Source organism: Orbicella faveolata, unplaced genomic scaffold, assembly GCF_042242905.1.
Source record: "Orbicella faveolata isolate gen_17 unplaced genomic scaffold, um_ofav_v1 contig_34, whole genome shotgun sequence".
Classification (NCBI taxonomy): domain Eukaryota; kingdom Metazoa; phylum Cnidaria; class Anthozoa; order Scleractinia; family Merulinidae; genus Orbicella; species Orbicella faveolata.
The window spans coordinates 28,509,632-28,526,799 of NW_028301563.1; the positions used below are offsets into that span (position 1 = coordinate 28,509,632).

The 17,168-nt window shown below is 37.5% G+C and overlaps 2 protein-coding genes across 2 annotated transcripts in view; one reads left to right on the forward strand and one right to left on the reverse strand.

The window, feature by feature from the left end:
- LOC110062773 (uncharacterized) overlaps positions 1 to 6,769 on the reverse strand; it is an 11,950-nt gene extending 5,181 nt beyond the window's left edge. The window contains exons 1-9 of the mRNA XM_089270499.1: positions 6,584 to 6,769; positions 6,326 to 6,442; positions 5,558 to 5,621; positions 5,148 to 5,187; positions 4,179 to 4,221; positions 2,926 to 3,041; positions 2,385 to 2,504; positions 1,530 to 1,645; positions 443 to 519 (exon numbers count right to left, since the gene is read on the reverse strand). Of these exons, the coding sequence (XP_089126625.1) occupies positions 443 to 519; positions 1,530 to 1,645; positions 2,385 to 2,504; positions 2,926 to 3,041; positions 4,179 to 4,221; positions 5,148 to 5,187; positions 5,558 to 5,621; positions 6,326 to 6,442; positions 6,584 to 6,754 (864 nt within the window). The 5' untranslated portion in view covers positions 6,755 to 6,769. The remainder of the gene's footprint in view (positions 1 to 442; positions 520 to 1,529; positions 1,646 to 2,384; positions 2,505 to 2,925; positions 3,042 to 4,178; positions 4,222 to 5,147; positions 5,188 to 5,557; positions 5,622 to 6,325; positions 6,443 to 6,583) is intronic.
- Positions 6,765 to 15,828, forward strand: LOC149105634 (sodium/potassium-transporting ATPase subunit beta-1-interacting protein 1-like). The gene is made up of 8 exons (XM_089270501.1): positions 6,765 to 6,916; positions 7,137 to 7,274; positions 8,770 to 8,850; positions 10,133 to 10,267; positions 11,368 to 11,409; positions 11,895 to 11,955; positions 13,005 to 13,083; positions 14,728 to 15,828. Exons 1-8 carry the CDS (start codon positions 6,863 to 6,865, stop codon positions 14,735 to 14,737), a joined length of 600 nt encoding a protein of 199 aa, XP_089126627.1. The 5' UTR covers positions 6,765 to 6,862; the 3' UTR covers positions 14,738 to 15,828.
- Positions 15,829 to 17,168: the final 1,340 nt, after the last annotated feature.

Consider the following 17,168-nt stretch of genomic DNA (forward strand, 5'->3'; position numbering starts at 1 on the left):
AGTGGAACAATGAGCGAACTTACAAACTGCATATGAGAAGACGCACATTAAACAAAAATCAGATTTACAGTAAGAACATGAACAAGCGAAAAAAAATTAAAACGATGGAACAAACAGATGGCCAAATGGACACAATGATTCGCGACACAATTTAACTGCTTTCGCCTCAATTTTGTGCGCCCCAAAATGCGCTGGGAACGTTACGAAGTTACGCTGGCTTAGAAATGAACGAATGAGCAAAGAAGACGATGAGAGGACAAAAAATAAGAATATAAACACACGCACATGTACGAGACTGAACAAAGAAGAAAAGGTGCACAGACAAACAAACGGGCAAAAGAACTAACAGATGAACAAAAGAATAGGAACATTAGTGATAAACGATCGATAAATGCGTACCGCAAACACATGGCACTTACGAAAAAAGGCAAAGTTTTTTTACCTGCTTGGCGTTGTTCTCTTCGGCTGAGATTGAAACAGCAAGAAATTTCCACAAGCTCAAAACGAATGACTGTGTTTCTAAGATATGAAGGAAACCAAAAACAGCATTTGAAAAAGTCCAGTGAACTGACTTGAATTCATCCTGGCGGGTAATGGGAAGCTCCTAGTCTTTGAATAAACTTATTTGGCCTTCACAGCTCACTCAGCAATCTCTGACCGGTGTGTGGAAAGTCATAGAATGCACAGATGTAGGTTCGATTCATGGTGGAGTGTCTACTAGCATTTTTTTGTTCTAAAATGCTTGAATGTACGTGTTACTGCAAGACTAAATTACATGTACGATCCGAACAGACTAAAGTGAACTTTAAGAAAACAACAAAGAAAGGAATGTCCCAAGAAATTTCAGCGACTGGAAATTTTTTCTGTGAACGAACTACACGGTGTGCTAAAATTTTGATAGCGCCCTACTCTCTCTGAAGAGAAACGTTGGTTAGAATCTAATCAACCATGTCGAGCCCCAGTGGGGAAAACTCTCCAAATGTACATGTACTAAGTTAGTTTACATGTAGGTAACCATACAAGCTCTGTTTGAAAGCAGAAAAATCACCTTCAAAGGAACAAAATCTTAACTGAGATTGAGAAAAACTCTGAGAAACAAATTTGCATTTTGGCTGAATTACACTACGACCCTGTCCAGACTTAACGCCGGGGAAATTTGAAAACGCAGCTTTATTTCTACGGTTACCTACCGCCCACGAAAATCCGTCTCGAAAACGGAGCTTTTCGAAAACGCTCTTCAAACCAGAGGAATCTGAAAACGCCGGCTTTACGTTTTAGCGTGGACAGAAAACATTTTGAAGACAGGGCTTTTTGAGAACGATGGCATTACGATAATCAAGTGATTTCCCTGACCGAGTTTTCTTCAAACACAAATCCAAAATGACCGGTGATCGTCGCATTATCAAATTTCTCCGACTTAATGTGGACAGATTTAACATTTGATGCGTTTTAAGAATGAAAAAGCCGTTTTCAAATTTCTCCGCCGTAGTGTTGACGGAGCTTGTATAGAGAAAGTTCCAGCTTCTCACCATTTCCAAGAAGATCCTTAAGCATCTCTTCCATACCACTTGGATGAGCAACCTTCTCCTCTTGAAGACAGGATAACACAAAATTCACCAGACGATTGCTAGCACCCTCTAGAGAGCTGCGATAAACAAAATAATTTATAACAGTGACTTTTATAATAGTAAATGGGTTGGACCCAGGAGTCAACCTCATTCCCAGGGTCTCTCAACTTGTCGCCCTCCTGGAGCGAGAGAAGAGCGGGCGCTCCGGGAGAGCGGATAGACGAGAGACCCTGGAAACGCAGTTGCCCAGGAGTATCAGTAGCTCATCTTCTGTGATCATCTAAGTGAGGATAGTTCTGTTCTGAAGGTGATCGATGTTTTGAAAACCAACCTGGTCTCTGAAGGTGACTTCTGCTCAGGTTGTCGAAATGTCAGTTACCAGTAACAGTTCCTTTCAGAACTATCCTCACCCAGACGATCACACCAGATGAACTGGTGTAATTTATACATGTAAATGTTATTGCCAACAGGCACAATTTTACCAGTTAATGAAATATGAAGACTGATTTTTTTTACACAAAAAAGTGGAAGAGTACAATGTATGTACACTACAGTTCGTGCAGAGTACACGTATCCCATCACATAATCATCAAATTATTTATTCCAGAAAAAAAAAAAAAAAACGTTTAGATCATGTGGCAAAACATTCTTTATAGAAAACATTACAATGTGCATAATGATAATCTGTAAAGATTGCTTTGATATTTTCTGTCCATAAATCAAATGTAATAAGACTTTATGGCTACACCTCTACAGTGTCACAAAAATCTCTAAACTAAAGCACAATAACTAATTAGTTGAATGGCTTCAGTTTACCTCAGATATTCAACTTGAGGCAAATTCTGGATGATCCAGGTCTTAATTTTCTCTTGTGGCACAAGATGAAGCTTAAGTCGTCTGTGAGAGGCTGGTATCACCTCCCAGGCCATTATTGATCTGTAGATGCATAAATATTTTTACAATTACACGGTCATGGAATTGATTTAATTCGTAATAAAATAGTACCACTTGAGATCAAATTATATAGACATGAAATATTGTGAAGTTCCATGGATGCCTGAATCTCTGGATGTCTGCATGTTACATGCACAGTATCGAGGACAGTATTGCTGCACATAGCGTAATGGTTCATTTTACCATGCGACAGTAATTACTAGCTACTAAACGCATGTTAATTCAAGGAATTTTACTAGTACATGTATGCAATTAATATTCTCAAAAAACAAGATCTCTTTGTAAATAAACCTACCTTAAAGCTATTTTTGGGTTAACTTTTTGTAAGCCTACAATGTATTTTTGTGATGTTACAGTAAAGGTAAACCTAAAAAAAATTCCACAGGAGCATTTTTCCACGCACCTTCTATTATCCATAAAACCACTGTGTGTATCTTGGTTCTTGGTGAGAATATTCTGTTTGCTGCTTGCTAGTCTTTCCTCTAGTGATTTGCCATTACTACAACACACTGGGTTAGCCTGCAACAGTCCAAAAGTCTTTTTCCTTTTTTTTGTACTGACAACACCTTCAGTGTTCAAATACAGTCAAAACTCTGGAAGTAGGTTTTTAATGTTTCCATACAAAGTTGTTTCGATACAAGTTGCTTTGATACACATCCCCAATGTTGATTCAATATGAACTTCAGGAGTTTTCAAGCAAAACTAACTTCGGGTACGTAAAGCTTATATTGAATTGACTTTAGATGTGAGTCAAATCAAATTCAGTTTATGTCGAAAGGACTTGCAATGAAACGGCTTTACATCAAAGTGACTGGTTGCCTGCTGTCTACCTCCGCACTAGAGGTAGACACCCCCTAAAAGGGGACACTAAGTAAATTGGTCCCAGCCACATACAAACACTGCATTTACAAGTAAACCTACCATAAGCAGACACCTCTCTTAAGGGGACACTCTTTCTGGCTACAAGGGTGTCCACTCGCGGAGGGCTCAACGTTCTTTGCTTTTCTCATTGTATGAATCAACAAATACTAAATAATATGTACATGAAGGTATTAGGAAATTACCAGATGTAAGCCGGTTAGAAAAATCAGCAGAGTCAACATTCAATGTGTGGTTCCAGATAATATGAATCACTCTCACAATACATGTATGGAACATCATTGGTGATGAACTGGTATTGCTGGGGGATGGAGTGGAGGGCCCAATCCAAAGAGAGGGTAAAACCACAAAATCTTGCTTGGGGAGAGTAATTTACAGTTATGGATAATTTTTGAGTATTACAATTCAATTTCTGTATTATGTAAAAAAAGCTGAAGAGTCTTGACTTGACTTGACTTGTTTTGGAAGAATCTTTACTGTTCAGCATACCCTTGGTCTCTAATTTCACAATGACTACGGTAATTCAAATTTTCAAAAACGCGTTGGAATGAGCATTTTCTTTTTATCAAGATGAGTCACTAATAAAATATGTTCACAATCAGTAATCATGTAACATTCATTTGTACACATTGTAATAAGTGAAGTTGGTAGGTAATAGTAAATGTACATTATAATTTACACAAAAATGATGTCTCCTGAACATTTTTACAAAGATCTTCCTTCATGTAACTGATATACTGATCTTCATTGACAATTAGCCATTTAATTTACACTTACCTTACTATTGGAGCTTTTGTCTGGCTCTTCATTCAGTTCACACCTTAGTAATAAGAAAACAAAACAAGGTATAGTCTAAACATGTATTAACATCACAAGTAATTTTGTGGTAAAAATGCATATACATGTAAACTGTAGAGCTGTTGCCTGATGAAGGAGACCAGCAGAGAGGAAAATAATTTTTATGACGTAGCAGGACATGACTGTCCTCTCAAAATTTTGATTCAATCCTTAGGCACCTGAAGCGATAAGTACAGCGTGTATAATCGACAGCTTAGCCGTACACTGTGAGCAATATTCAGAGCTTTTGTTTGTTTCAAGTTTTGTGCACAGCAAGTCTGGAGAGAACATCAAAGCAAAACAAACCCCAGATCACTACGATTTGGGATTTTTAACATGTTTCAAAGCAAGCATGGCCTTCACACAAGATCTTAGCGACTATAAAGTTAAACTATGTCATTTGGGTGCTTGGTCGTAACATATATTTGGTGCTCATTTCAGAACAATTTTACATGTACAAATTTGTTCAGACAAAGTCTGATGACTGACTCTTATTTCCAGTACTGGAGACTGTATAGCTTGTACCAAACAGACTATAGATAACACAGTAATATGAAAAGGAACATGTAAATGTACGCAACAAAGTTGTTACAGCCCATTACACCCGCATGGGTAGACTAAGTAAGAAACCGAACAGACTTGTAATAGTACTAGTATGCCATGACTGACTTGTAAATGAATGACTTGTAATAGTACCCCATGGGTACCCCACGTTAGTATTTGTAGCGTCACATGACTCTGTGTTGTTCCCTCGTGTTTCTTTACAAGAGTACTTGTAAAACGATGCATGTCGAAAGCTGGGAAAACAAAGTGCTGTGTAAAGCTGTGAAGCCGTAAATAAATACGCTGTGTTACCAGAACAAAAGTAAAATCTGTGCATGAAAATAGCGCAATCATGAGTTTTTATACCTATTACTTTCATTCTTGAAGGAACTGTGCTTTTCTTTATCTAGTAAAAACAACAACAACAACATTATTTACAATCTTACTAGTGAATCATACACTGCATACAGTATCATGATACCCAAAGAAAAAAATTGAAGGGGTGCGTCGAATAAAGCCCTAAGTGACTTCTGGAAAATGTTGAGGTAGCCAGCATTGAAATACCTCGTAGCAATTTATACAATTTACTCTTGTCTCCATAATTGCATACAAAGAACTAACTAGTACTAATTACTAGTTCTTTTGAGGCAATAACTTCAATCCTGGCTGCCTCAAAATGTTCCAAAAGTCACTTAGGGCTTTATTCCATGCACCTCTTAAATTAGGCATATTAACATAGCAAGTATTTATTATTGTTGATATGTTAAAACATGTACCTATGAAGACGGGAATCACAGCACTGGATGACTGGTAGAAGAATTCCGGGCTGGAGCAAACATCCTGTGAAAAGCAACAATAATGACTGTTCATTAAATGTGACCAGACCTGATCAAGTCTGCCAGTACAGTCTCAAACATAACTGGATCTGGCTTTCAGATAGGTCTCTATTGAGACATTCCATTTTTATCCGCAGCCCCCCTATGGAAGGCAACCTCTGGCACAGGGCCTGTCAGGAAATTTTTTCAAAGGAGCCGACACAATTTTGAACCTCTCGAATGCAAACTTCAAAGGTGCCGACAACAAAAAACTACGGTGTCGGAATACACACGTACCCTTCCATGCGGGGGAGAGGGGGGATGTGGAATGTCCCATTTTTCAGACTTTTTATATTGTTGTTAGTATAATTAGAAGAACGTTCCACCCTCGGCTATGATCGCCAACACTTAAGTACATTTTATGTCTTTATCTTTATCTTTATCTTTATCACGGTTATGGTCAGCAGGGGACGTTAAAGAACCCACACACTTATCGCAAAGAGTAGGGCATGGAGTTCCCAGTGTTGTGGCCTGGTCTTGTTCCGAAATTACATTGGGGGCATCTGTAAAAAATAAATCCTCATTCGTTGTAAACTGCTCAATTGCAGTCTGTCTAAGACCCCCGCAAAGTGTTGTAAAGCGCATTGAGCCTATGGAAATGCGCTATATAAATACCGTCATTATTTATTATTATTATCTATTCATTTTTATTGATCAGAAATATCTTGCCTGTGGTCGTATGTCCTTGGATGTGTATCTACAAACATTTAAGTGTTTGTCTAGCCTTGATGCTGGTATCCTGTGACTCGGGTTAATTGGACAGTGTACTAACTTTGAATTTCTGACCTTCAATTCAATAAGAGAGAAAATAAACATACGCTTAATAAAACCCACGCTGAGATCAGTAAAATGTACAGGTACGTACTCAGTTAGTTTGATGCTGGCAAATTTTGAGGTCAAGTTTCCCAAATTGGCGCCTATCCATACCTTTTTCATCAGGTTTTCCTTCCTCCACTTTAACTGACACAATACTCTCTCCATTTCGCGTGCAGTGCGACTCAAAAACGACGAAAACTCTCGAACACACTGTTCCTTGTCCGCCATTTTGGATTTGCTCCTCCTGGGGACCGGAACGAGTTTACCATATTTGGGAGCCATCCGTCAGTCTGACGGGAAGGCAAAATATATTGTGTATGACTTGTTGTTTAGGAATGTCTTGAGAAACAGCGTCTCACTGGTACGATACTCTAAGAAATTTTATCCAACATGGGCTGCTGTAGAGGAAGGAACATCCTCTTGTTCATTTTAGTTCTTCAAATGGTGGGTATAATCAGTTGTATGGAATTCGCTTCACGCTGCGTTCTGCCTACTTTTCGAGATGAGGTTACAGCACTAGAACATGTTCGATTCGTTGACACGCTTTAGTTAATAGTTTATCAAAATATGTAATCTTAAAGTTGAGGACTCTTTGAAAATAATTAACACTGATTGCCAGCCATTGCCAGCTTATAATATGTTTACTGTTTGTATTCTTTTGTAGCTGGTGGTTGTAGAAAGACAAGTTTTCGATTTCCTCGGCTTCATGTGGGCGCCGATCATCGCAAACTTCATCCATATTGCCTTCCTAATCGTGGGTATATTTGGAGTCCATCAATACCGATCTCCTTATGTTATAACGGTGAGAATTTAACAGCAATTATCCTAGCTTGGCTTTTTATCGTACGGAATTTAAGCATTGCCTTCATCACTGATCAGCTTCAGAAAAGTAGTTTACAAAATTTGTGGCATGATTCTCTCACGACGTGATATTTGAAAATAAGACTCCAGTGTTTCTGGTAGTATCAAACCGAATATACGTTCCGTGAAAGTGGATCCGACGTTCTTGAATATTGTGAAAATGGAAAAGTTTTTACGTGTCGAAATGCGCAAAGAGAATCAAAGATGCAACATCATTTCCCAGTGTGTATCTACAGAGACTGTTTTAGTTAGATCTTTCTTTTACATGTAAGCTTAGATATTCTACGAAAGGTTGAAACGCTAGTAAAGGAATCAATTGTGGAAACCGCTTCGCAATACTTTTCCATTTGCTAAGTATGTTAAATAAACCCGCAAGTTTTTCTTTGTGATCTGTTCAAAAATAACAAATTCTATGCAAATCCATTAAAAAGGTTAGCAACGGCAATTGGTTGCTAATTTCTTTCGAATTATTTGCTTCGCTGAATGTACATGCATATATACCTCTTAATGTGTCTTCCACACTTAAACAAAAGTTTTGTGTTGTCACAAAATGGATCTCTGCCAATTTATGGACTGGCTCTAAATTTGATTGAGTAGTCTGTCAGTTTTAATTTAATTGATAGAGATCTTCTTTATAATTTATCATCTAAAACTGCCATAAGATTGACAAAGGCTAAATTACGAAAAACTTGAATTGGCTTCGGGTTACTGGTAATTACAATGCCAATTCCAAGGGCAAATATTATCACCTTCCCTCCTAACCGTCTTCAAGGCATTTGTCTGGCATTTGCCATTTCCTCATCAGAAACTTGCAAATGCCTCACGTATAGCAGGATTAGCTCGTGTAGACAAAATTCCCATTGTGGGGCTTAGGGGAGTATAAAAGAGTGCAAGTGCCCCACCAATAAGAGAGCATTATTTTTTTTTGTTTTTTTTTGTTTTTGTTTTTTTCTCAAGTAATGCATACAACTGTAAGTTACAGCCCAACTTTGATTTAAGAAATAGAAAACATGTACTGTGTTTCTATCAAGTTATTTAGAAACATGAGTGGAAGTTTGGGAGAACGAGAAATGCTGTGGGAACACGAACCGTAGGCGAGTGTTTCCGCAGCTTTTTCGAATTCTCTCAAACTTTCACGAGCGTTTTCTAAAGCTATTTGGAGTTCTTTGGCATTTTCCTATTGATATACTATAGATACAAACACTGTTGAAAGTGCTACAATCCTTCTCCAAAGACTGACTCAGGGACCTCTAGATTTCAAATCCAGCTCCCCAAATTACATGTATAGTGCCCCACACTACAAACATGTAACATAGATTTATGTTACACATAGATTTATGTTACATATACATGTACATGTGTGCTCTGTAGATGTACATGTAGTTATAGATTTTAGTCCATTTTATTAAAGTTCTGTTTCTGTTCTTTGTTTTCAGTATTCAGTCTGGTGTCTTATCTGGTTTGGAATAAACCTTACCATCATGTCTCTTTATCTGGAGATTGATCGACTTACCCATGTAAGACTTACAGTACTTACATTTGTCTGTGATTGTATAAATGTGTTTAGTTAGTGTTTGCAGATATAAATCAATTTAAGTGTATGCGTAGACTTTTGTGGTATTCACACTAGACAACTAAATAATGAAACATTTCCTGGTGGCAGTTGTAGCGCAAAGAAAGTAAAGTGGCCCATCAGCCTAGTGCTTACATGTATCTCTGGTTTCTATGTACAGTGAAGTAACCCTAGAAGAGTACTGTACAATAATCACATATTTCTACTCCCCCTGAATGGGAAGTTAGTGAATCTCAGGGTTACTCCCCAGCAGTTACTTTGCTGGCATCTGATATACATTGTTATACCTCGCAACTCAAAATTAATATGTTTTTTTCGCTGGAGGAGAACGTGTCATGTGTTGTGGGTCAAAATTCACTAACTCCCTAGGGAAACAATAAGTTAAACTTTTGATTCACACATGATCAAATTTGTGAGCCAGCAGGCTTCAAGCAAACAATTTCTTTGCAGTTTTTTTTTTAATATTTTTGAGTTGGGAGGTATAACAAGACACTTAATGACTTGTCCTGCGGGAAACAGTGAGTTTTGAGTCCCCTTGACCTCAATATTCCCCTCGGCTTCGCCTCTGGGAACATTGAGGCTCTTGGGGAAACAAAACTCACTGTTTCCCTTAGGGCCAGTCATTAAGTGCTTATTGTACAGCTCAGGACTTGAAAAAAAAACTTGAATTCCAGCTGCCCTTGGGACAAGTAGCTCTAAAATTGTGCTTGACCTGGAAGTTCGTAGTTTGCTCTTTTAATGATTTAGTCGCCAGATGGCTTGCCTGATCTCTTGCCCCTCAGGCAAGTGAGAATGAAAATTTCCTTGCCCAGAAAGAAAATCTACTTGTTCCGGACGACCAGGTAGCACTTTTTTCCAGCCATGCACCTGAGTGGAGAGAGACTAGAAGGGTACATGTACATGTCTAAAGTGTCTTAGAGAACACAACACAATGTTCCCAGGCAGAGCTTCAATCCTGGATCACTCATTCAGGAGGCAAGCGTACTAACCATTAACCACCAACCAATAATATTAATGTCACTGCAGTTGTACACTGTAAGCAATATGCAATAAGCAGGATCGCAACAATTCCTGTAGTATCCTGTAGTTTCCGGTAATGAATCCCACAGGATCTTACTACAAACCTGTGCATTCATGTAGACTTTCCTGAAACCAGGTTCTAAAACGACTTCTAAGTTATATATCCATGCAATAGGCTGTCTCAAACATTGTAACTAACTTTCTAGGAGGACGATTGGTTAAGTTTGAAGACTGGTCATCAAAGCTGGTGGGCGAAAAATGGCATTGGATGCAAATCGGAGACAGCAACAAATGATGGAACTGACTCTCCTACAACAGATGGATGTCTCCTCCACTTCACGGTTAGATACATGTACATAACAGTACTTTTCAACTTAAACTTCCATAAGATATATTATTTTACAATTAATCGTATGATTGTTAACTGCTTATTAACCACGAGTGAGGTCTTTCCAGGAAAATCTCAAACCAAGACATTGTCGTATTTACTGAGTGATAGCGAGGTCAATATTGCAAAGTAGAGGTGAGATTTTCCCATAAAGACTAAACATTGGAGGTTAATAAGTTGTTTATTATATAGCTTTTTGCTTTGTTTTTACAGGCCTGCAATTGGCCTTCTTTTGCGTTACGGAAGAATGATGCCCTAGAATTAGTCAATCAGAGCATGCATTATATTGGCTATCTATAACGGGGCTGGAAATTGCGACCAATACAGTTGTATTTGCGACTTAACTTTACTTATTTGTGGCTAGCAAAACGAGAGTAGTCGCAAATTTGCGACTAGGTTTTGCTTTGACTGACAGAAATTAAAAGGGCAAGCAGTAATCTCAAAGGAAAAAGAACATTACTTGTGGATGAAAGACAATTTATTCGAATAGGTATAATAAAACAAACCCACGATTCTTTGATCGCCAACTGGATCACCATGTTTGATTATTCTAAGGCACACTAAATCTCGAAAACTTCAAAATGGCTACCCCTGTTTGAAATCACCCTATAATGCATTGCAAACCCTTGAGCATTGAGTAGGTCATGTATGTCTATGGATTGTGTCTCTTCTATTTGTTTTTGCGACTAAAAATTTACATTTAGCGACTATTTTTTACCACTTGGTCGCCAAATGGCAACTGAAGGATTTTGTTAATTTTGAGCCATGTATAATATAATTATTATAACATGGATAAGACCCTGTGCATTCTCTGATTGGTCAAAAACCCATGTTTCATCAGGGTATAGAACACAGAAAAGTAAATGATTATCATTTCTGCTGCTTTAATTTGTGAAATTCCCAACTGTACAGTTCAAAGTTTGAAGGTTGTACATTGTAATTCTTGAAGCATGGTAAATGTACAAGTTCAGCTGTACATGTACTGAGGAGAATGCTATGTAGTGCCATTACAGCTGTGTTCACATCATTAGTCTTCTCATTTTGACCTTTTAGTATGTGGAATCAGTGCAAGCAGGAGCTGAGTGCATACTGGCTGTAAGTACATGTAATTTTAATTAACTGTGCATGCACATGTGTTGATATTACTGAGCAAAGCCTCTGTGAATCTGGGTTGAATTGAAGGTCATGTACAGCATGTGCTTTTGGAACCTTAAGTAGCAGATTTACAATGTAGACAGTGTGCAACTCTGCCCAATGCAGCAGCTTTTGTGGTAAGCAGTCCTTATTCTCATGTGGTTGTCGTCACTGAAAATTGTCTGACACTACTAACAGTAATATTGTATTAGGCTTAAAAAACAACACGTACAATTTTCAAATTCTTTCAAATTTTGTGTTGTACATGTGACAACTGCAAGCAAGTTGTAGGCTTGCAACAGTTTGTGCATACAATTTCTCTTAGCAAATTAATTTGCAGTGTCTTAGACAGCCCTTCCCCACAGGGTCTTCCCTCTTTTATTAGCAATTTACATCCATTACTTAAGTTGTAAGTTGTGACTAGAATATGCTCTACTTTTCTCTAGTTCATAGGCTTTTGGTTAGGCTGTTGGGTGTCACGATCATTCACAGAGGAAGATGATCACTGTAAGTAAATACATTGTTAGTGATACCATTTGCTACTGTAATCAAACTTTTGATTGGCCAATCAAAAACTTCCTATACTGTTGTGAATATCTTGCCATATCAATTAACCCATTTAACATTCATAACCAGATTTTTGACCAGATGCGGCTATGGTTAATTATTCTTAGTCATACCTTTTTGGTATTATTGTTTTTGTTTTTCCAGTTCTAAGGTTAAAAGTCATTAGCCACTTGAGATGAAATGCTAGCATGCATTTCATCTCTAGTGGCTAATGACTTTTAACCTTAGAACTGGAAAAGCAAGAACAATAATAAAATAATTATAATGATTTAGCAAAAAAACAAAAAAGAAAGAAAGAAAATCTAGAAAAGTATTTGTTTTTGCATTAACCTTACAGTAACTTACTACATGTACATACAAATTTAGGTCTGTAGTCCTTAATGTTTTTTTTCATTTTTTTAACTTGCCAGAAGTTAATTTACATACATTGTCACAGTAAAAGATACGTGTATACATACATGTACATTTTCAAAGTAGTCACCTACTTGTAAAATTAATTGTGAAAAATTAAATATCTAATAATTTAATACTAATGAGGATAATACCTAATGTAGGTAAAACTGTATTATTTCAATGCTGATGATTACATGTACACTGTAGCTTACATGTGTGCTCATCAGGCTTTTAGCCCGAATTTGAAGAGTAGCCATCCAAAATGTGCTGTAGGGCCTGCTCAAATGAGCAGTTTTTAAGGCAACATATAAAAAATAAGGCAATTTTCTTTAGAAAGCTGCATCCACAGGATGCCTGGACAGCCGTCTGGCTATCTGGCCTGGTGTGCATGTATGTATGCATTCAAAACTGTACAATGTGGCTTCTAGCTTTGTCAGGAACTGCAAACTTGTACAACTGTAAGTTAAGAATACAATTTAGCAAGTAATCCATAGATTCATGTACAGTAATTTGTACATGTACATGTAGGTGTAATATCATTAATGTTGACACCAGTTTTAACATTAATTTGATGAACTGATTTGTTTTCTTTGTAGTTGACTATATTGGAGGTTTTGGTTCCATCTCCGCTCACCATCCGCCAACAAAATCATCGCGCATGCAGATGCAGCCTATGTAAGTTTGCAACTGAGTTTCTTATGACTTTGAATAAGCCCGTTAAGGTCATTCCCCAGTATTGCATTGCACATCCCTACTGCGCATAATTTCACGTGTGATTAGCGCATGTGCATTAAAAAATGGCGGCTTTTTCTTTACAGCTGGACCTCGCCATGTAAATCGTCATTTTCTTGCAAACGAGTATGGTGACCTACAATTTTTAACTGTTTTGAATTTTTTTAAAATCTCAGTGTAAAATAAATATGGACCAATTCTCAGTGTAGAACACAAAGCAATCGTCGGAAACGTGAATTTAGCAAGCAATCGTGACTACTATCATGGTGCTATTATAAGGATTTATATGGGTATAAACAAGGTCCTGTTGTTCCTAAATGAACATGGGGACCCCTCATTTTCATTTCACAATTTAAGTGCCTATAATATAAACAATCAATAGGCAAAGTTTTACAAAAATCTCAGTGCAGGTTCTATTTCAGTGGAATGACTTTAAGTTCAGGCCAAATACTAACCAGAGGACATGATGCTGAGAGCTAAAATCTAACCCTGGTTTGACCACCAATCATATTTAAAAGAACTTCGAGACAAGGAGTTGGATTTTGATTGGCAAATTAAAGTGAAAGCCACCAGACATTCGAAAAAATATATGACTGCGTAGATGGCAAAAAAGATAATAAAATTGATGACAAAATGTTGTCAGTGAATAATAATTATTTTGAACAATGTTATAATGATTGTTTAATTTTTAGGTAGATAAAACTTTGTCTGGTAGGACCACTGGCCCATTTTATACCAAGAGAAGAATTATCCATCTCCAAATTTATATTAGACGATAAACAATTTGAAGGGGTGATTGGAATAAAGCACAAAGTGACTTTTGGAAAACGTTGAGGTACATGTAACCAGCATTGAAATACCTGCCAGCAATTTACACAGTTCATGCAAAAATTGCTGCTAGGTATTTCAATCCTGACTGCCTTAAAATTTTCCAAAAGTCACTTTGGACTTTACTCCAGGCACCCCTACAATTACAATATTTAGAGAGGAAGCCCCATCAGCCTTGACTGGTTTTCATGCTTGTCTTCTTTCCTGGTTGAATTGGAATAGTGAGAGATGGTGATTTTTGTGGAGGGAGGAAAACCGGATTACCAGGAGAAAAATCTTTAGAGCAAGGCGAGAACCAACAACAAACTCAAGCCACGTATGGCACTAGGCCAGAATCGAACCTGGGCCAAATTGGTGGGAGGTGAGCACTCTCACCTCTGGGCCATCCCTGCTCCCCTTTGTTCATCTAAGATGATCTATTCAACTAAGGTGGATAAATTATCTACAATGTGGGTAGAAATCCGGTGTTGATCCGTGATCAGTTGATCTGTTGGTCTTGAAGACTTGCTGGCAGATGAATCAGTTGAAGATGAACTACATGTATGTGCCACGGTCATCTTAACACCAGATTTATACCTTGACAAATTATTTACATGTATCTCAGGCAGACAAGTTACCCATCTCAGATGGTAATTTCATCTCACAGGGATAATTCGTTCCTAGTATACATGTGAATTTGCCCAGACTACATATTGTACCACACTATAGGAAATTCACTTAACATTTATGTATACTTTTTGGTTAATCCTGTACATGTAGAGCATCTTGAAAATGTGGACGGCTAACAGCACAGCGGAACATGGCGTCCAGTTCAGGCAAACAAGGGTCAAAGGAACTTTTAGTTGTATTTTTAATTGTTAGTTCTTGGATTATTGAAATCAAGGTATAGAACTCTAAGATATTCTAGGAAGCCCAAAGAGTCCTTCAGCTGCACTGTAGCTGTGGAACCCAGTGTGTACCATAGATGGTGCACACACTTTGGAAATAAGAACTTTTAGTTTTATGTTGTACAGTACTTTATCATTTGCTTGCAATTATTGTCAAAAAACTTGTCCATGGAAGGAAGAAGGAGATGGCACATACCATTCAATAATTCCTCTTAAGATAACACAATTGCTGTGCAGTTTGGTTTTACATTTGGAATAGGACAAATAAAACTGGAGAATGCGTGACATGTTCAATTAGGTCACGCTTTCTCCAGCTTTGCTTGCCTCGCCCACAGTTCTAAAAGAGCTCAGTTCTGTAGAAAAGTTATAACAACATGATAATGGTTCAGCGACTTCTCAGTCAAAAACATAGAATGCATGTAAAACGTTTTCAGATCCATTTTCATGTATCCTGGTAGAAAGTTGTGTTAAATTTTAAAACATTTCCAATTTGGTTCCTGAGCTAACCAGCTTTGGAAATATTCTTAGTTAATTTGTTTCCTATGTCAGCTGTCTATAGATAAAATGCTTAATGCTGTCCTTGACTAGCACAATATAGAATGAATATGTTGTTTGAACATTACCGTGTAAAATGCTGTGCAAATTGCAAAATATTTATTGTAACTACAGATTTCCAAGCTTCTAACCCAAGAAATTTTAAGCATTACCATAGAATGTACATGTATTTTCATTTAGAAGGTTTTAATTATTTTAGTGTTTTGCATTAGCGCTACATGCCTTTTCATGAAACTGTCAAGAATGAGGAAGTCAATTTAATGTCTTTGAATAGACACTAGAATGTGAATTAATATTTCAATGAATTTTAGATTGTACCACAATTAGTCATTTGCATGTAAACAATTAGGGATCAGTATTAATAGTATTTTGCTCAGCATGTAAATAACTCATTAAATTAAATTTCAGTAATTCTTCATCTGCAGTGTACACCATATAACAATCGGGATATTAGATACATCTACAATAAGTCACAGTGATGTGATATTTTAACCCGGGGGGGGGGGTGGGGTCCCATATAAAAAGAACTAGGGTACTCATCGGAAATTTTGAAAAGAATCCCTGAGAGGTACCAAGATCCTGTTTTGTGGGCGTGGCTTGAAATTATTCTCACCCCTAAGAGGTATCAATTCTAAAACAGCACATTATCTATTGTCATGTTTTTTCAGCTGAAAACCGTAAAAAGATCGTAAAAGCTCCCGCTGTGGACCTTTTGAGGCTGAACACCCAGAGAGGTACCAAAACCGCTTTTGTAACGCCTAAAAGATTCAAGAAGCACCCCTGTCCTTTATTTATGGGATTTCTTCTCTCCCCCCCCCCCCCCCGCCCCCCGCCTCTCCCCGGGATTTTAGGTTAGAACTCTAAGGCCTTAGGACTAGAGAGTTGAAAAGACTAGTTGTTGACCGCCATTTTGTTCCCAAGAACAAAAAAGAGGTGCTTGATAGCTAAAAGCCACTGCTTGAAGTTAATAGTGATCAATGATCAACAACTAAAAAGTGTACCTTTGAAAAGGAAAACTGCCTTTAGTCGTTGGTGACAAATGAGGCAGTTTAATTAGTTTTCCCTAGTGAGCGGGACATTTGTTCACTAGCTAAACCATCAGCGTGTTTTTCCATTGACTCCGACGTGTTCAGCAAAAAAAAGTTTAGTCAGGTGTACGTTTTACTTCTAGTGCGTGGAAAAGCTTTTTTGAGCATAAAATCTCATCGACTGTGGTTGTTTTCAACTACACTGTAATTCTCTAGTCTTTTGAGGCCTTTGGAGTTAGCACAGTGTAAAATGTCCGCGTATATCTCTTGCTAGAACTGAACTTAGAGAAGAATGTTTTCAACTGCAACTGACTGCAATAATCTGAATTAACCTGTTCTTGTTTAATTTCTTGCAAGAAAACAGTACCCTGTCGCTTGAGCTTCAATATGATTGTATTTTTTTGGTCGAAACAACTTGTGATTGCTGTCAATCTTGATGATAATAGCAATGATTAAAACCTGAAATTAATATGCAATGTACAATGTACATTGTAATATTTCCTAGCTGCTTTATAGAACATACATTGTAAGGATGTCAGGCAAGAGCCATCTTGTATCTGTTCAAGCATCTTGTACAAAATAGAATAATATGTATTTCACACTAGATATTTAGATGAAGTAATTTTAATTACACTTTACTGGAATAATGTTAGCATCTTTTCGGCGTTTACCTGGCCCTCAGGTATGTGAAATAGTCGTACATGTAAATAAATGCAGGAATTTTTAAGCT